The sequence below is a fragment of the Chanodichthys erythropterus genome, chromosome 13 (assembly GCF_024489055.1).
Source record: "Chanodichthys erythropterus isolate Z2021 chromosome 13, ASM2448905v1, whole genome shotgun sequence".
NCBI lineage: Eukaryota > Metazoa > Chordata > Actinopteri > Cypriniformes > Xenocyprididae > Chanodichthys > Chanodichthys erythropterus.
The window spans coordinates 24,289,769-24,310,662 of record NC_090233.1 but is presented as its reverse complement, the minus strand read 5'-3'; the positions used below and the strand labels follow the sequence as shown (position 1 = coordinate 24,310,662).

At 36.2% G+C, this 20,894-nt stretch overlaps 1 protein-coding gene across 17 annotated transcripts in view; it reads right to left on the bottom strand.

The window, feature by feature from the left end:
- Nucleotides 1-20,894, bottom strand: part of fbrsl1 (fibrosin-like 1) — a 330,862-nt gene that overhangs the window by 200,406 nt on the left and 109,562 nt on the right. For 14 of the 17 annotated variants that reach the window (XM_067405643.1, XM_067405645.1, XM_067405647.1 and 11 more), the window contains exons 3-4: nt 19,024-19,116; nt 8,999-9,034 (exon numbers count right to left, since the gene is read on the bottom strand). In XM_067405643.1, the coding sequence (XP_067261744.1) occupies nt 8,999-9,034; nt 19,024-19,116 (129 nt within the window). The remainder of the gene's footprint in view (nt 1-8,998; nt 9,035-19,023; nt 19,117-20,894) is intronic. The other 3 variants (XM_067405649.1, XM_067405650.1, XM_067405657.1) reach the window with 1 other exon arrangement.

Sequence of the window (20,894 nt, the reverse complement as noted above, 5' to 3'; positions counted from 1 at the left end):
AAGAGCTCAAAGATGAGAGATCAAAACAAGCTAAAATGGCATGATTACGGATGCTTTTTATGTCACATTTGCTTTTGTTAACACTATCAGGTAGGTTTAGGTGTAGTGTTGGTGGTATGTTCTTTTAAAAAATAATAGAGCATTATACTTTTAGCGCCACTCACCGGAAATGTTTTTTAAATCAGAACTGCAGTGATTCGTATAAAAACCAACGTCATAAAAACGTACCATGTTCACATTTATCTGTTCCAATTAACATGCTTTTAGTGCCTCTCAGTGGACATTTCACATTGCAACCACAGTGATATGTACGTATTGGTATGTATTTTGCGTCTCACGAAAATGTTCCCACAGGTACATCTTTCTAATGAGACCAGGCTCTATAAAACATTTACTTTAAAACAATTTCAAGACAATTCTAACTTTCAATGAACCTAATCATCTGCAAAGCAAAATATATGTAAAAATATGTAAATAAAGCATTACTGAGAAATCTAGCTAGCTTTTTATATGAGGGTCCATTGGTTGGTTGAGAGTCTAGGTGGGAGTGGCTTGGCCATGTTGCTGATAAAAGGGTTAAAAATATATGTGGCTCAGATCCTTCCTCTAATGTAAAAACATAAGGCTTTTTCTCTCATTTTATCATCTGCCAGAAAATCTGAACTGGTAGAGCATTGTGAAAGTAACACCAAGTTCATAAGTCTGATCCCCAAGGAAAAAACAGACGGATAAATGTAAACCTTGGATGGACTCGAAGTCACTTTGACTTAAAGCTGCTGCCAAATGTAATGTAAATGTAGGAGTTTGTTGAAATCACTATAATACAGGCACTAATATATATAATAATGCTGATGTTTCCTTGGCAAGCACCATGAAAAATTAAGGAATGAAAGGCAACAGACAACATTAATACTAATACAATGAAAGAAAGGTGAAGGTGGTCACATTCTTGCCGAGACTTGAACACAGACTGGATTTGAACAAAACTAAAGACATGTTTTTCAACATTCCTTCGAAATAATATAATAATTCATAATGTCATAATGGAAAGCCTAAGTTGTTTTGAAACGAGCTGAAGAAACAAGCTTTAGAATATGTATTAACTTACATCCGTGAGCTGCATAATAAGTCAGGCCTTGGGACAGTCATTGCAGGCATATTTTCATTTGTAGAGCTTAATTTAGAAAGCATGCCGGACCACACAGCCATGAATAATTAAAGACTAAACAGCATTAAGTGCAAAAAGCTTAAACAGGAGAAGCAATTAGCAGTTAATTCCCAACATCTGAACTACGCTCACATTTCCTTTCCATTCTCCCAGAGACAGAAAAGAGGGTCCATCTCCAGTGGAAAAGAAAAGCAGTCCAAGGTGAAAATGAAGTTACCATTCATCACTATTCAAAGAGAAAAGCCTTCACCACTGCTTTAACAGTACGTCATGTGGTCTGTGAAAAATATTTTCGGTTTCCATTGAGTTGCTACATCTCAGAACCGCCTTTATGTTTAGCTACTGGACTATGCAAGTGTGTGTTTCATCTCGGCTCCCATGAAGGGACCAAAAGCCTCTTTCTTTGTGTGTGTGTGTGTGTTTGTGTGAGGCCTCGAAGCTTCTACCTTTATCTCCCCGTGTGACTGATGTGTTGAAACCCTGCTGAGGTTAACAGCACTTTTTATCTGTTGCTAGCAGCAACAGCCCGGTTTCCCCGGTGAGAGGGGAGAAACAGGACCGGGCTATGCAGCCGGCCGCACACAGCGATAAACAAATATGGCTCTCACCCAGAAACACACCCTCTCAGACAAACACACACACACACACACACAGGATATTGTCAGAGCATCAATCTATAACCCCAGCGCATCTTGTTCAAATGCACCAGAGGCCTGACATGGAGAAAATATCTCTAAACCAGTTGTTCACAACCCAACAAAGGATAGCAGGCTTACAGGTCTGTTCTTACAGGTGAAAAAGTATATTTTTTTAAAATTCCTAGATGCAAATAATAAAATGCAAAAAATAATATAACCATAATTGGGGGGGTTGTTGCTAATGTCAAGCAAGAGTTTTGCATCCAAAGTCAAAATTTATATTTTATATATATATTTTATATTAAACATCTAATATTATTAGACTAAATAATACAAAACATTTATTTTATTATATTATGTTATATTAAATTATATTATTCTAATTTTCATATTATTAAATGTCTGCTATATTATTACTTAACATTACTAGACTTTTTTGAATATGTTAACAGTACAAAAACTGCTCGACAGCAACAAATATTTTAAAAACCTTGTGGGTTGTGCGTGTGATCAATTAAACATGCAAAAAGTGTAAATTAATGCATCTAAATGTGCAACAATGTTCCCTAACCGTGGTAAAAATGGCCTTTCTCGCTTTACTTTTTTTCCTTCTGTCGGGTCTGTATATAACAAATTCTGTATCATTCTGTATTCATCAGATTCAAAAACACCTAACCCTCTCTCTAATCAGTACCAACACTTCAAGCAACTCTAAAAAGAATATTTAATGCTGATAAAATCAGTCTAGTCCACATTAGAAACCAGACAGCACTTTCTCACCGATAAATGGCTTGTAACAGAGGTTACTTTGCCCAAGGTTGCGCTGCTCCCCACGTTCTCCACGTAGGTGGTGTTACAGCCCGCAGGTGCTGTGATCTGAAAACCGGTGGGTGTATGTTGCAGAATGGAGGCGTTTGATCCATGACAAGAAGATGGAGGCCATATTTATTTGTCATTTTGGTTCATATCGATGTCAGGAGTCTTTTGTATCACCCTTGATTCATGATAATCATGCAGGTGCTCCCCAAGCACACGTTGTTGTATGTCTCAGTTAAGTACCAGCAATATTTGCAGTCATTTTGTGCAAGACACAAGAATGACACTGGCTCTAATCTTGTGTGAACAGCAGCACACATCAATTTTCAGATGGAACGAGGGGTCAGATTGTCTGCAGAGCACCTGTTCAAAACAAGCTTACCCTACTAGAGGTAGTAAAATAAAGAGATAAGCCACTTGATGCTGTGCATTAGTGTTTTTACAAAAAAAAAAAAAAAAAAGATGTTATCAGGCCCCTTGGCAGCATGACAAACAGAATATGACTAATATTCAATAAATTATTATTATTAATAATAATACTACTGCTACTGACATTAATAATAATGTTTATTATTGAAAATAATAAATTGAACATTGTTGTGTTTTATTATATTCCTATTAATATATTAGTATAGAGTAGTACATGATTTTAATTGCATAAACTGTATAACATATATGTTGTGGAATTAAAAAACAAAACAAAAAAAAAAACAATATATGGGAATAAACAACAGTCAATTTGCTGCATTCAAGTCCTCCAAGGATGTTTGTATTTACAACCACACAATTCTTTATTAAATTATGATGTGTGTTTAAGTGATCTTGGTTGAAAACATGTACACATTTGGCAAATTCATATTCATTTTTATTTACTGACAAATATGGCTTTTTATCATTACTGCAACAAAATGAGGGGCAAAACGTGAGTTATGTGGGTAACACTTTACAATAAGGTTTAATTTGTTTACATTAGTTAAAACTGCAGTAAGTTTTGCCTCTTTGTCACCATCTCTGTTTGAAACCTGCAATTGCAGTTATTTGCGAATTATCATTTTTTCGTGGGTTGTGTCTTGGCATGGCTCCTCGGCGCGGATGAATCCAATATTTGCTAACATTCACCATACCGATGTGTATACTGTACTTCAGAATCACAGATTCTACATCTTGGAAGTATGACCAAAATAAGAATTTTTACCGGAAAATGTCTGAACAAGTAAGTAACATGTCTGCCACTTTTTTTCTGACCAACTGAGGAAAAAAAAGCAATAAATTGCGCTACCAATGGTGATTAAATCTAGCGATCGCTTGGCTGAGATCACGTCAAATTGTGCAAATTATTATTATCGTTATACTTTGTTTTTGTTAACAATATCAGCATTGCGTGACTATGTATAGTGTGTATTAGTGTTTCATGTAGATTTTTAATTTCTATATCCACTTCGTAGTCCGAAGACTTTTGCTTTTGACTATGGGTGAATCTCCAGTTGTCACTGGTGATTGTCATTTGGACCTTTCTGGATTACAATCCGCCATCAAAATAAGTTTAATTATTGCAGCTGCTGTGAGAAAAGGCTATGATCGGCCGCCAGTAGCATCCTCCATGTGCCATATAACCTGCTAGGTGGGACTCCTTTATGTAAACAGACGTGACATAATGACGCAAAGACGAACAGCTGCATGCTTAAATTTCCCATGGTAACCCACTGGTACCATGGGGATTAGGAAACATTGTTACAAGCTTACCGCTGTGAATCGGGCTACGATAAGTAGATAGTTCTGAACACTGGCTGGTTATGTATTTATTTTGAATCATTTTTAACCAAAAAAAGTTATGGACTGCAGCTTTAACTACTTTAGTTAACGAACTAAGAATGAACAATACTTCTACAACATTTATTAGTCTTAGTTTATGTTAAATTGAGCATTTACTAATTGAAATCAAATTTTGTACAATATTTGTTAACATTAGTTAATGCACTGTGAACTAACATGAACAGACTACTTTATTTTTATTAATAAAGATGAATAAATACTGTAACAAATGTATTGCTCGTTGATAGTTAATGTTAGTTAATGCATTAACTAATGTTATCAAATGAGACCTTATTATAAAGTATTACTGTTATGTGTCGCTTTATGTATTTTATCATTCTCATGCTGCCACAGAGAATGATGGGAAATGTAGTTTGATTGCACATCTATCAGCTCATAAATCATGAGTAGAACAAAAACTAATAGCTTTATTCTTCATCATCAGTAAACAAAATGCATACAAACTAAATGGTACAGTCCATGATCAGAATTACAACTTGCATCAATCAAAAACAAATTGTTTCCGCCATAAGTCTATAACCAACATAACGGAAATCCGAAGATTCCACATGGTAATTCCAAATCGTGTATTCAACTCATAAATCCAAACATTCCAACACATGACTTGAATGAAGCAATTGCTAAATAATGTAGAAACTTGGAACGTGTTCATGGGTATACATCTATCAGTGGATTTAATATGGCTCATACAATACAAATTCAGAGTCAAAACTATCCGTTTATAACTAGGCGTCAATAAGCCGCTACCACTGGGGGCCGAACTCACAACTTTCCAGGTGGTGGCCCACTTATCCAGCTGGAAGGCTGCATCTCCCTCAATCATTCTCTTGACATATATCTCCCTCTCTCTCAATGCGTTAGCCTTTAGCACTTTCACTCCTAGCAGATGATTACGAACATAACGTGAAGTGTCGGAGTGGCCCTAGGGGCCCCTGACCGTAACACTGTGCCTTGAATTCTGGAAGATAAGAGACTCAAGCACATAAACAAGAACACACACACACACAAACTTGTGCCTGGAGCACTTGATTCTTTGTTAATCTCATGAGTACACGCACACACAGAGCGAAGGGCCAAAGGGCCCGACTACACATAACCAGATTTGATGGAACTACAGAGTCAAAGTAAAACACCCTGCCATATTCTGCCTTTTTCTTTCCTTTCTGCACTTCCCTCTCTGTTTTTTCTCCTTTATCTCACTCACAACATCATATAAAGAGGAGGACAAGGTTCGTGGCTCTTCTGTCACGTTTTCTCTGCCTAAACTGATATGACAGTTGAGGCTTACAGCCGCTACAGGCCTTTTACAGAGAGGCTTTCTTTTTTTCTTTTCATTGCCATGCCGCAATGTCGCCATAAGGCAACATGAGTTTAACATGCTCTACTTTTCAGTCAAAAAAAAAAAAAAAAAAACATGATTAAGATCAAGTCTCTTGCTGTCTAGAGGAGATAAATAATGTAAAAAAATTATTAAACTTACATTACTCTGGTGAAGGTCTTCATAGAGCTATCATCATGCTAAATGATTGCAGTCAATATTGCATCAGAAAAGCTGTTTTTATAAGTTCTGTACTCACAAACTTACAGCAGTAGATCAAAAAACTACTATCAATTAAAATCAATACAGGCAATATAAGCAGCTGTCTAGGGATTTTGTACTTTCTATTCATCAAAGAACCCTGAAATAAAATTTGAATCACAGTTTCCATCTTTGCCATTACAGGAATAAAATGTTTTTAATATTATTACATTTTCAATTTTAATATATTAAAATATTGGTGGTTTTTACTTTATTTTTGATTAAATAAATGCAGCTTTATAAATCAAATCTTTTCACCCTTCTAATAGCTAGAAATGCTAGAAAACTATTTCCCTTTGCAAATGGCCAAACAATAAAAGAGGTTGAGTACTAGCTGCATGACAGAATGAGTCCTGAAACCTTTAAACTCTTGTCTCTTCATACTGACAAAACATATGAAATAAATAACCTAGCGGCTCATAGCGGCAGTCGTTACCTGACATTCTTAGGTGACAGGTAATGTCAGTGTGTTTGTGTCTGTATGTGTGTGTGCGCGCATACAAACAAACATTTGAACATCTGATGAAAAGCGAGCTTTCTGTCATGCATAAATAGCGATCCTGTGACATGTTGCTTGACATGCCTGCGGAAATTTAGCATATAAAATGCACTGTGGCTTTTGAATATTTCACAAGGGTATACAACACTTTTTTTTTTCTCTCAGCTCCAGTGTCAAGTGTATACTGCACTTTCGAATAAAGAAGTACAGGGAATATATTTATAGAGAATATGATAATCTTTAGAATGAGAACAGTAAATCAATGAATCCCTGCAATTTCCAAAGCTTATTTTCATCCATAAGAACAGCATATACAAGGAATGAACAACTATTTATTTCAGGATGGTGTTATTTCTCTGTGTAATGTATTTATCTGTGAATAAAAGGTGGGAAAGTATGTTTAAAAAGCAGATTATAAGCCTATGTTGGTAAAATGTGATCTAATAAAACGTGTGTGCGTGCATATCTCTTCACATATTGATAACTTGAACAATCCCACACACAACACAATCATTATGAAACATGAAAATCTCATGAATGCATCATCATACTGTTCTACTGAAGAAGAAAAAAAGGAAGATTTTGGAGATAATCAATCTACTTAAACCTAATTCTATTAAAAATGTGTCCCATTTAGAACCAGAAAAAACACTCTAAACCAGGGGTTTTAAAACTTTTTGATCCAAAGGACCCCCAAAATATGAAAATATATAAAAACAGCTCTATATTTTCACATATATAAACTAGAGATGCACCGTTACTGAATTTCTCTGCCGATACGATAATTCACAATGGTATATGCCGATGCTGATTAAGGAAAAAAAAAATCTGCTATACAGGGAATCATCTCACTTGTTACATTGATATAACATTAAAGGTTAAAATTAACAACAGAGCTATTATATTCAACTGGTATTTATTTTCAGATATAATAATAATTACTTTTAAATAAAAATGCAATGTTTGTATGCAACTCGGTTGCATATAAGGTAGTTTTCATAAACACTTGTCTTCATGACAAGTTTATTCAAGCATACATACCTGTATATAATTAACAGTAAATAAGCTCCTCTCTAGTGTTTTTTATTTTTTTTAATTTTTTTTTTTATTATTGCTAACTAACAAACTATGAACATCGGATAGCTTTTCTGAGGTAAAGTGCAAGTAACAAGCTGTCTCATTGACACCTCTCCATGGTTGAAACACTGATTAAACAATTACATGAGACATGATACATGCCAGTAAGTTGTACTGTATCTTTCAACATACCTTTCGATATTCATAGCATGTTAAGGTACGTTACAAATAATGTTTAGTGTAAATTCATAGGGTGTGATTCATTAACTGTTAATGCGTTACTGCCGCGTTAACTTGCCCTAAATTCAACAAGAGAGATTTTCTTCACAGACCGTATGAGTTGCAGTCCGAACACATTTTTCTGCAAACTTTTGACTGACAGGATATAACCGTCCCTGATCATCGGCTGTTTTTATTACCATCAGCCGATGGCTGATAGTGAAAATAATTGCTTTTAAATATGCTTTTATTCATCGATGCATCTCTAATAAAAACCCATTTATAATGAGTATAATATGTATGTCTAAATATTAAAATATTCCACAATATAATGAAATAATGATTATTTGTGTTAAATTTACTACTAACAAAATGGAATTTAAAAAATAAATAAATCATTGTGATTTACGAATTTTCTATGGACCCCTTAGAACCACTTTACAACCCTCAGTTTGAAAACCCCTGCTTCACACAATTATGCAATTCAATGCATTGCAAGTATGCCATCCAGTTGTACAGTACATGCTTTTATGTGTTCTTGCGTTACTGGTGGTAGCAAACCTAAGTACTCATGGGAGCAAATTATCTACAAATGCCAAGTAGCTAGCTGTAAACATGTTGACAGTTTAACAAACATGCTGAGTAAGATTCTTATCAACCTGTTGCTTTGCCTTGAAATGAGTTAACATGAATGAAATCCAACTCTATAGGACAATATATTAACATTAATGCCCACTATGGCACTCCTTGCGACAACACTGCAAAATCGAAAATCAATCTTGTGTAACCAGAAGAATAGGAGTTCATGTACTCATGTCTCAATGGAATCCAAATAAAACCAAATAAAAATCTATCAATGGCTTTCAGACAAGCTCTAACCAATGACCACAGCAGACTGTAGAAGAAGACATCGTCAGTGACACTTTAAACTACCCAAGCACTGAAAATAAAATAGCCATAAATATAAAGAAAGGCTCATTTACCCAAGGTGCAACGGGACACCTTTCACCATTTAATCAGTCAGTCACCCAAGAGTGATGTCCCTAATATCATGATTCCACCATTTCTCTGTTTAATATAATTAAAATGTCCGCTGCCAGGGCCATAAACGGGAGGAGAGGATACTGTAATTCTGCCGTAAAGCCGCAGAGCGTGAAAATGTCACTTACCGAGTACCCTCGTCCTGACAGAGAGTGAGTGGAGCTCTGGGGGAGAGAAAGAGAGAGAGAGAGAGAGAGAGAGACAAAGAGAGAGAGAACAACGTTGACCTTTGAGGGATACTATGAGATGACAGAGACATGATGAAGTTCTAGCACTTTAATATCAATATTCACATTAACCTTTTTCCCACCCTTCGTTTCTCTCGTTCGCCTAATGACACTCCTTATTCCTCTCTTTCTCTCTCTCTTCCTCTCTTTCTCTCTCTTCAAGATCTGCTAGAACACATGACTCATACGACTCGAGCACAATACAGCTCTGGCCGTCTGGTCTCCCAAGGCCTTTTCTCTTCAGTAAGACCTTGGGATTATCTTAGCAGAATGAGCTTTTAGTAGAACACATACAAAGTTTATCTAAAAAAAAAAAAAACACCTGGTCCTCTCCTGCGATAGATGAAAAAAGATTTTTTTTTTTTACATTTTCGGGAAAACAAATTGTAATCAGTTGTAGTATGCAGTTACTAAGGTTTTCTGAGTGTTTTCAGTGGCTTGCCATTTAATCACTATGGTATTCTGGTTGCTAAGATGTTGTTATGTATTTGCTAGGGTGATATAGCTGGTTGCAAGGGTGTTGCTAGGGTGATAAAGCTGGTTGCTTACTAATCTGCTCTGTAGATTGCTTGGGTCCCACCTTAATACACTTCTTTACCTGGTAATAGCACACTTCTCTACAAAAAGTCACATGATTTCATCACTGTGGATCTTTAATGTAGCACAAACTTTTAATATGATGCTTAACACCTGAACGATCCCCTAACTCCTATCAGCAATAATAGCCTTAGCCACTAATAAGATTTTACACAAACATATTTCAATACTTTAAGTTGTTCATTTGTGTACTTTGCATTCAACTAAACATTCTGGCATTAACTCAGCAATAAAGAGCAGTCAGATGGTTCTTGCATACCAGGTTACATCATTTTCAAGAACTGTGTCATAGATTGTCATCATAAAGAAAATGACATTTCAGATCAGACCCAAGACACCCAGCATTTGCATTCATTTTCCATGCTGTTGCATCAGCCCTTGTCAGTTTATAGTAAATGAGGGGGAACGAAAGCATTTTATTTTGCTGTGACAGATTCCTTGTCAGATTCAGATTCGTATAGGGGCATTTAAAACAATTCAGGGCTGTCTGAGTGAGTCAACAACTACAAGTTACATGGAATGTTGTAGGTAGTTTAAGACTCTGGCATGTCAAACAAGGGAAACAATTCAACAATCTAAACAATCTACACACATCTTGAACACAGCATGAATGTCCTGAAAACTGTAGATAGTTAACATCAGTAATTTATGAGATCGGAATCTGTGCCGATAGCACAAATGTTACAGATTACATTGCAGGTAAAGGGTGACATTCTTAGTGTATGACAGTTGCTGACTTTCTAATGTTGCTCTACCATCACTGTGTATTCAAGCAAGACAGCTTGGCTAACCCCAGACAAGTGCCTTGTTACAAAGTTGAGAAATATGAGCTCCTTATTTATCCAAATTAAACTAGTCACTGGGTTTGACAAAGTTTGTGGCATCTATTCTCCGAAAAACATTTAAGAATCTTACTTAACACTGCTTCCATAAAAAAAAAAAAAAAAAGTGTAGAAATTCTGACCGCAACGTCTACAAACATAGATTTAACAATGTCTTGGGGATCTTTCTTAGAGACTGCCGTGCCATCATTTGAATAAGCTACCACTTTTTTTTTCTTTTTTTTTTTTTACAAACTGGCCTACTATTGTGGTATCATAGACTTCAGATTTGCCTGACTGATACTTTGCATAAAAAAAAAACAACAACAAAAAAATTTTTTTGGTCACTTTACATGTTGGTCAGACAGCTTTCCTGTCAAAATACTCAGCTCTTGACAAGAGTAAAGCCCTGAGTATACTGACCAAATGCTCTGCTAAGTTGTGGATATGTGTTTGTACACAGAGTGAATTAGCGCCCGGCCCCTTTTTCGACGGTGCTGGGTCCCAAAGTATTTTTTCCCATTCATTTTTCCCATACAGATTTTAAAAAGTCAAAGAGTTTGTTAAAGAGATACAGTATAAGCCATGAACCAAGACAATCAGCTACGAGGTAAATTACAACATTACAAACTCTGATTTGAAGCAAAAAAGTATTTGAAAATCAGACAGAAATAGAAAGGTACAAGACTGTGTATTTAACAGTTTTAGTGAGGGAAAGGACTACAATCCCATGATGCACTGCAAACAGAATAATAAAATTAAAAACAACAGAGAAACAAAGATACTCAATTACAAATATACTCAATATATACTGATTAGTGTAATTTTCTGCACAGCATCATGGGTGATGTAGATTTTGACCAGGTATTCTGCTGTTAAACGTGATTATTTTAAAAATAAGCTTCAGCAGAAGCAAATACCAATGATTAACAACCTCATAGCAGATCTGTTTTTAAAGGTTTATAAGTTACCATTCAAAATCAATTTTCCTATGGAGATAATGAATGGAGTTTTTACTTCCGGAAGCCGACTGTTGCACCCAGATGATTAAATGGCATCAGAAATCATGAAACTCACCCCAGTAAGGTTAACACCGAGAATATTAAGGTTCTAATCATTTAAAACTATAGTATTCAGGTTTAAAAATATATAAATAGAGTATGTAAAGGGAAGGGAATTTTACAAATGATATCTATATTAAAGTCAGCAGGAAATGAAAATTCAGTCTATTTTCTAAATGCATGCTATTGATCTTATTGTGAATATTACACCCATGCCTACATTTCATTTATTTATTTACTTATTTTTTGATCTTGTAATTTTTAATCAAAATGACATAACTACATTTTTTGGTGAAACTACAGACTTCTCTCTGGTGCACAACTTTTCCAATCTCTTAGTCTGCTTAAACTCTGCTCCTTTATTACAACCAACTGCAACCTAACATTCACCATCTTTTATTTTTGTCACAGCCTCCATCCAATCAACAACCGATGGACTGAACCAAGTCCCGTTTTCTCTCAGATGTATGTCACAATAAAAGAAAATATTACGACTTTAAACATATAGGGCCCTATCATACACCCGGCGCAATGCGACGCAAGTGTTTTTTGCTGGTTTCAGCCTGACGCAGTTATCATTTTCACATCCAGCGCCCACATTGTTTAAATAGCAAATGCACTCACACTGGTCTGAAAACGAGGTGTGTTCAGGCACATTGTTGGCGTTTCGCTATTTTGAGGCAACTTTATTATTTTTTTTTCCATTTAAAGGGAGCGTTAGTAAAATGCGCATACAGGCGGGTGCACAACATGCTCACACTCTGCTTGTTACACACACACACACACAGTGACGCACAGCATCACATAAACATGCCAAATATTAGAAAATAAAAGGATTACAATGTAAAAGATTATTATTGTGTACATAAAGATAAAAATGCCTACATGTCATAATAGATCAGAATTGCCTATTTGCAGTAGTGACGAATGAAATTGGCTAATTTATTATTTGACCAATTGTGGTAATTCACACAAGTATTTAAACTGACTAGCCAGGTTGAGGGTGTCTATTCCACCATGTAAATACCAATCCGCCATGGTGAAAGCGCACTTGGGATGTTGATGAAATTATATTTCAAAGTATCGCAATGTTTTACTCCATTAATTTTACTACAATCTGTATTTACATTTTCAAATTGAATATTTTGATGGGGGAAAAACACACTCATTTCTATTCAGTAAAAATACAAAATCAAAATGAGCAATCAATAAACTTGTCTAATTTGTAATGATGTCCATTTGAATCTTAAAGACTGCAATTATTTAGACAAATGAGAAAGAATACGCTCACAATATTCTCATAACGAAGCTCATTGATACAGTATTGAATAACCAGATCACTGCTGATTCCCAACCTTAGCTGAAAAAATAAATAAATAACCGTTTCATAACCACAGTAATACATTCCACAGACAACTAGCTCAAATGAGAGAAATGCAGCCTGTTCCAGACATCTCCAGTAAGACTAGAAGGCAACGTCCACATCCCAGCACTACAGACTAGGCCTGAATACCAATCTCCAAATCTCTCCTGCTCTACCTTCTATCATTTCCCCCCTCTTTTTGCCTCTTTCCTCTGTGCGATTGGCAATTTCTGCTTCTGTCTCAGGGGGTGACTTTTCCGCAAGACCAATTTTGTCCTTGCGCAGGATTCAGTCACACACACACACACACACACACACACACACACACACACACACACACACACACACACACACACACACACACACACACACACACACACACACACACACACACACACACCTGCTACAGGGGTTTAACCCTCATCAGTTCCTCAGTTCTCTCTCACACTCAGCACAAACTCCCACTGTGGCAATTAGAGAAGTGGTCTTGAGAAAACCCGGAAAGGCGGCACTGCAGGATCCAAATACTTTTCCAGAACCTCTCTCTCTTTCTCTCACAGAAAAGCGAGGAGGCGTAACGTACGAAGAAGAGCGAGTGGGTGTGAGGCTCACTGGGAGGCCAAAAATTTGTAGAGTTAGCCTTACAATGCCCCGGTTCATTCACATTGCCACATTCAGAGTTGAAAGGGAGACTTATTTAAATGATAATGAGGAACAATACATTGGATTTAGTGCTGCAGAGAGAGAGAGGAGAAAAAATCCATTACACCAGCCGCGGTTCATAAGCCATGGGGCTGGGCCACATCTAAACACGCTCCCTTAAAAGCCATTATACGCAGCACTCAATGGATTTGCCTAGCACTTAGGACTTCAAAAAAGGATTAAGATGCAGGCTGGGAGAAAATGAGAGAAAAGCAAACGTGAAAGAAGGAGAAACAGGGCGGTATAGGGTGAGCAGGATGGCAGCTGTTTTGGGGTTAACCAAACAACCTCTTTAAAAAGAAATGGGGGTGAACCCACTTTTTAATCCAAGCCCATTTTCACACTAACTTGAACCCCCTTCACCCATCCTCTTGCATCAATCTACACTTCTTGGGCCCCAACAGATTTGGTGACAAGTGGGAGGAGGTGGATTGTTTAGCTACGGACCAGACTATTGGTTAAGATAGGGCAGCGGATGAAAAGAAGCCAATCAGGAAGCAACGGAGCGTGAAGCCAGTGAGCGAACAGACGGCTGAGATGCAGTAGGTGTTGCCGGGTCTCTGTGGGCAGCTTCTGTGACATAGTGGGAGGGTTCGAAACTATCAGTGTCATTACCTTTGTGCCAGATCCACTCCAAATGTTTTGGAAACACAAAAGCTTCTATAGTCAGTTTAACATTTTTCATATGATGCAAACCATAATGAGAGTTTATGAGGCAAATGTATAATTCAATAAATAGTATTTTTGAAACGTCTCTTATGCTCACCACGGCAGCTTTCATTTGATCAAAAATAAGGTAAATACAGTAAAATTGTGGACATTACAATTTTTAAATTTAGTATTTTATACTTATGATGACAACGCTGAATTTTCAGCAGTGATTACTCCAGTCTTCGGTGTCACATGATCCTTCAGTAATCATTGTAATTCTAATAATGCTGATTTGCTGCTCAAGAAACTTATTTTTTTAAGGATTCTTTGATGAATAGAAAGTTTAAAAGAACAATTTATTTGAGATAGAAATCCTTTGTAACGTTATAAATGTCTTTACTGTAAATTTTGATCAATTGAATGTGTCCTTTTGAATAGTAGTGTATATTGAAAGAGGGACTCAAGCTATATCTAGGGACCAGAATATACCCCAGCAACCACTAAGCAATACCCTAGCAACCATCCAGAACACTAGCAATTTCATGATAAAACCACTCAGAACATGTTAGCAACCACATAGCAACACCTTGACAACAGTCCACAACAACCTAACAGTGTCTATGCCTTTTGAACAGTCAAGCACCACTAAAAATGTCATCAGAAAAGTTTAATAAGAAAAAAAATGTAGTTGTGTTGTTGTGTAACTAGACATCATTCAGACAATTGAATGTTAAAAATAACTTTACAATAAAGGTCTCATTTATTAACATTAGTTAATGTATTACTTAACATGACCTAACAATAAGCAATACATTTGTTACAGTCAGGGCTTGACATTAATGTTTTTGCTCACAAGCCATTGTGGCTAGTGGTTTTCCAAAGTTACTAGCCACTCAGCATTTTCACTGGCCACAATTTTGACATTGATACCATGGAGAAAAAAAATGCCATATACATATTTTTAATATTATCTCATAATTAAGAGCAGGTACTGTATATTAGGCTGCTGTCACTTTAAGACCCGATGCACTGATCCATTATACTGTTACACATGCGTATTCTTTCTCAAATATTTACGTTCACTTAAACCATAACTGACTGTGTTTACGTGAATACTCGCCAAGACCGACATTTTGACATTATTTTGTGTGTATTTGACTGTTTAAGCGCAATAATCAGCAAAAATAACTCAATTTTGTCCAGAGAGGTGGCTTTATGTGCACACTCTTTGGTTGTGAGCACAAAATCTGTGGCAATTATGTGCAATATGCGCAATCCTACACCAAAATGCAAGCACTAACAATATTCATCTGGAGCAAAAAACACGCCACTGCAGAAATCCACCCGCATTTGGCAGGTTAGCAGGTGTTAATGTCAAGCCCTGGTTACAGAATTTATTAATCTTTGTTAACATTAAATAATAAAAAAATAGCTGTTCATTGTTTGTTCATGTTAATTCACAGAGCATTAACTAATGTTAACAAATAACATGAACTGCGATTAATAAATGCTGTATACATACTGTTCATTCTTAGTTCATGTCAACTAATGTACTAAACTAATGTTAACTGATGAAACCTTATTGTAACCAAGATATCTTTTCACAATAAAAATGTCTTTCTACATATGAGCTATTAGTTATTAATGTAATTTTTTCTTTGTGAATACATTATCATATTATACGGTGTTAATTAAGCATGCAATTCATAAATGTTGAGTGTGCTTAGTGTGAACAGTCAGTGATATTCACATCAAGGTCACACAGCAACATCATCAGATAAGAATCTGATTTATTTCCACATCTGATAGTGGCCCAGATCAGAATTGAAAATGTCAGTTGTAATGTCAGAAATGTTCAGTGAGATTTTGGCTGTACAGTCTGTCATCCAAAAACCAGTTCTGTCACAAAAATCAAATTTGAGCCATATTCAGCTGTGATGTGAATGTAGCCTATGAAAGTATGACAAATTAAATAAACTGTACTTCAGTGTTTTCAGTGCCTTGTGTTCATTCAAGTCAAATGAAAGAAAGCCTTTTCATACTATACTCATTAACGCATTAATACACTGTTTCTGTTAAGTCTTCACAAGAGCCAAAGCCATGCTAAGCAAGTGGACGTGTTATGTTAAAATAAGATCTTAGCAAATGCATGCAGTAAGTGGCAAGCCCCCACAATGGCTGTTTTTTAAATCACTCTGCGCCTGCCCCCGGTTCTTTGAGACAACGCCATCCCCCTCGTTTGTTTCCATTTCCTTCTGACACTCCAACGACAAAAAAGAAATCCAGTTTTATCCGCCTCTGAAGCGCAGAGATCGTTAGCTAGCGGCGCACACGCCTAAGCGTCTTTGAAGTGAGTATGAAAAGCGTATTTGGTATGCAAAGAAAATTAGCATGTATGGCGAATCACAAGGGAAGATTTTTTACACCATTTAACAATGTGACAGTGATGAAAGATGATCCTGTTTACAAAGCTAGCGTTAGCGTGGCGTCCGGGCCTCGTGCGGTGGGATGCAAACGAACGGGCTCCGCAGATCTCTTGCCGTCTTGTGTCTTTCTCTCTCTCCGAGATGGACAGATAGGCCTACAGATGACATGGATATGGCGCTCTGCATTTTAGCACCATTTCTTTGGCAGGAGATTAGAGGGAAATGTCATATCTGGCACTGTCAGCCATTACAGTCTGCAATTTTCTGCAGTCTTTCAGCCCTCCCTCCCTCTCTCTGTCTGCCCGTTGTTCTGTCGCTTTTTGCTGTCAAAACTGTCAGCCTGGATCACGCTTTTATCTGCCTCAAGCTCGTTTCTCGCTCTTCCTCGCTCTCCCTCTCTGACTTTTTCATGAAAAACAGCCTTTTGCACAAATTCATAAATGATGGCGGTGAAGGGTGGGAGGGGGAAAGCGAAGACTGAAATTTCCCTCCGAATCCTTAACAGCCTAAGCATCACATTTAATCTCTTCATTAAAAACATTTTATTCTTTTCATCATCTTCTCCTCCCTTCATCCTCGGCTCGCTGAGGCGCGCGGCCTCGCCGTTGCCGTATTACGGATCCATCCGAACGAATTTACAGGGGATTTCGGACACGCATTTGACAGGCGTTAGTTAGGGACGCGTATTCAGCTAGTCTCTGGGGAATTAGACACAAATTCTCATTACCCCTCTCTCAATCATATTATTTCTTCATTCAAGCACCAACCAACACCCTATCACTACTTTTTCTCTTCGATACTGCACTGCATTACTCAGAAACGGCACCAGATACATAGGGATTCTTTTATACAAAGACACTGGTGAGGGTAATGGTCCTAACTGACACAAGAGTCACCTGCCAAAAGACCAGTTAGATCAGTGGTTCTCAATTTTTCTTGACTCCATAGTCCACAACAATATTAGAAGGCCTCCTAACTCTGATTAACTGGATGAGGATTTAAAAGAAACAAATCCTACCCGATAACATTTCTTAGAGCTTTGTATTACTAGAAAAATGTAAATTAATTTTAAACATATTTTAATTATAAATATATTTTTCATATATTTTATACATTTTTACAAACAATATATTTTAAATAAGATATTACCACACTTTTAAAATTAGGATATATCCAGATTTTTCCCAAAAAAAAAAAAAAAAAAAAAAAAAAGCCCCTGGTTAAAAACCACTGTATTAGATGAACGAGAGTTATTCTTTTTTTTGCATGTAACTGTACATAAATTAATACATTTGACTTACATTTTTTTCTAAATTTAGAATAAAATATAAAACAAAAATCTCAAGAGTATAAAATTAAAAAAAATAAATAAAATGGAATTAATAATAATAATAATAATACAATATAAACCATTTAGCATTATTAGATTTAAATACGATGATAATATATGTGCAATATAATATACCTATATAAGAATACATTTATCTTTATTGAGATAAATAAAATAAATACAATTTATACGATTAAATAAATAAATACAATAAATAATTTTAAATAACAAATAATATAATATAATATAATATAATATAATATAATATAATATAATATAATATAATATAATATAATATAATATAATATAATATAATATAATATAATATAAAAGAATCTATGTTAAAAACACAGCTGATTATGTGGAGTCTAAGCCCATAAAAGATGTATATAATATAATATAATATAATATAATATAATATAATATAATATAATATAATATAATATAATATAATATAATATAATATAATATAATATAATATAATATAATATAATAATCTACGTTAAAAACACAGCTGTTTATGTGGAGTCTAGGCCCATATAAGATGTATATAATATTATATTATATTATATTTATTATATTATATTATATTATATTATATTATATTATATTATATTATATTATATTATATTATATTATATTATAAGAATCTGCATTAAAAATGTAGCTGATGGAGTCTAGGCCCATATAAGATGTTTATTGAATTTCATTTGGTTTTGAAAATGACAGGTAAGCGCATATCTTTAGAGAGCACAGGAATACGTTTGCTTCGAGTGACAAATGACTGTAAGACAAAGCAAGACGAAGGTAAGAACAAATTTATGTGCATACGCACCTGTTGTGTATCCAGTGGGCATTTTGCTTGAAAGCCTTTTCTACACACATGTAAGAACTCGGCTGGTAAAGGCAAAATGGACCTCTCCTATTGGTTGTCATGAATACTGATGTCATAATGACACACTTCATTGTGCTTACCTCACTGAGTCGATCTTTAGAGCTGTTCCTGGGTGCTGTGTTCACCTCCGTCTCCTCCATTTTCCTCCCAGCCTGGCTTAGAAGACTCACAGACTAGAGAGAGCAAAGAAGAAAAATAACAATTTAGAAATAGGACAAAGCTTTATACTGCTGTTGTAACCCTTATGGAAGCAGCCGATCTAGAAAACCTGGGTCTTCACGCATGTTTGGAGCACCACTGTAAAATAATGCACTCAGAGCCATGTTCTCTCAGTGAAACAAAGTCTTTGTTGGGCTGGACACTACGAGATAACAGAAAGACTTCAAAGAAACAATATTCTAATCAGCTGACAAGTAAACAAATCTGAAAGGTGATTCTTTGGTCTGTTTGCTTTGGAAATTTTAGGCTCTACTTCCCAAGAGGTGCCTAGTTGTGTCTGGAACCAGGGCATTGTTGTCTTACTACTTTTGTCCAGTGCATCCAGAGCAGCAGGCCGTGAAAACCCAAGGGAAACCCAATGTGATTTGAGGGCAGATGAAACTGTGAAACTGAAATGTAGCCAGCCTCATGCATTCCTGCGATGAGATTGGTGGAAGAGCTTTGGAATGCTCTTAAGACTCCCTGTTTGACCTGCATTTGAAGATCCACTGATTTGAATGCATGCAAAAGGGCCACGGCTCACCTGCCAAAGACATTCACTGACCTTGGCCATCTGCAAAGAAACATGTGAAATGATTCAATACAGATAGATCTGTATTTTTCTCTAAAGGCTAGGCCACATAATTTTCATTACTTTAGCCTACACAACAGTATTCAAGGTCACAAATCTTAGTTTTGAACAGATAAGAGTACATCAATATACATTTAAAATCTAGTCCTATATACTATATTTCCATGAGTGTATGTGCAAGTTTGTTTGTTTAGCAATACTTTGTCTCCATAAGTTAGCTAAACCTGATCTTGGGATATCTTCAAAAGTATGACAAAAGTAAATTTGTACAGCTAGAACACTGCATTTGTCAGAACGATCTAAACTATCTGTTTTATACAGTATATGTATGTATGTATGTGAGAATGTGTGTGTATTACTCCAGCAACTTGTGTGTGTGTCCCAAGTGGCTTGCAAGGTCTTGGCCCCAGTCTCCAGATCTCTACTCTAATTTAAACAGATCACTGCTACAATTAACCTTTCTGCTAAATATCAATTATAGCCCCAGGCAGAGCAGAATTAAAATGGTCATCAGCTAGTCTGACAGGTCCTGCATTCTGCCACCACCTGGTCATCGTTTCCCCATCCCTTCTTCCCAGAGGACGCACACAAGCCCCATTTAATTACCAGAGCCAATACTGAGCCAGCGCTGGAACAACACTGTGCCAGCGCTGGATGATTGGCGCAATGAATTACCATTCAGTTGAGGTCAGAAGCGAAAAAAGCTGGAGTGATACGACCTAGGCACAACGCTGGCACTATGTTGAGGATTTCCAAAAAAAGAGCTGCAGGTGGGCCTAATCAAGTCAGAGTAATTTGCCGTAGTCAAGACAGGGGCTCGATTCTGTCAGAAAAGCTGACAAGCTAATCAATCCTGCTATCTCAACGTAATCGGCAGCGCTGCTTAGAGAACCGCACAATTGCTTGTGTGTGTACTTGCGTGTGTACTTGGCACAGCACAACCTGGTTTTGATTTGTTTATAGAATACGAATATGAAAATATCCAAAATACCATCTTCACTGATGTGGAAACAGCCACCTGATTTTGGACTTTGTCACACTTTTCTTTTTTTTTTAATATACTTTGTGAGACCTTACATCAAATAAAAATGGATTTTATTCGGTTAGAATTCTCAAGGTCTCAACACAGACAGCCGAAGGTTTTGCAGGTCTGCCCCAGAG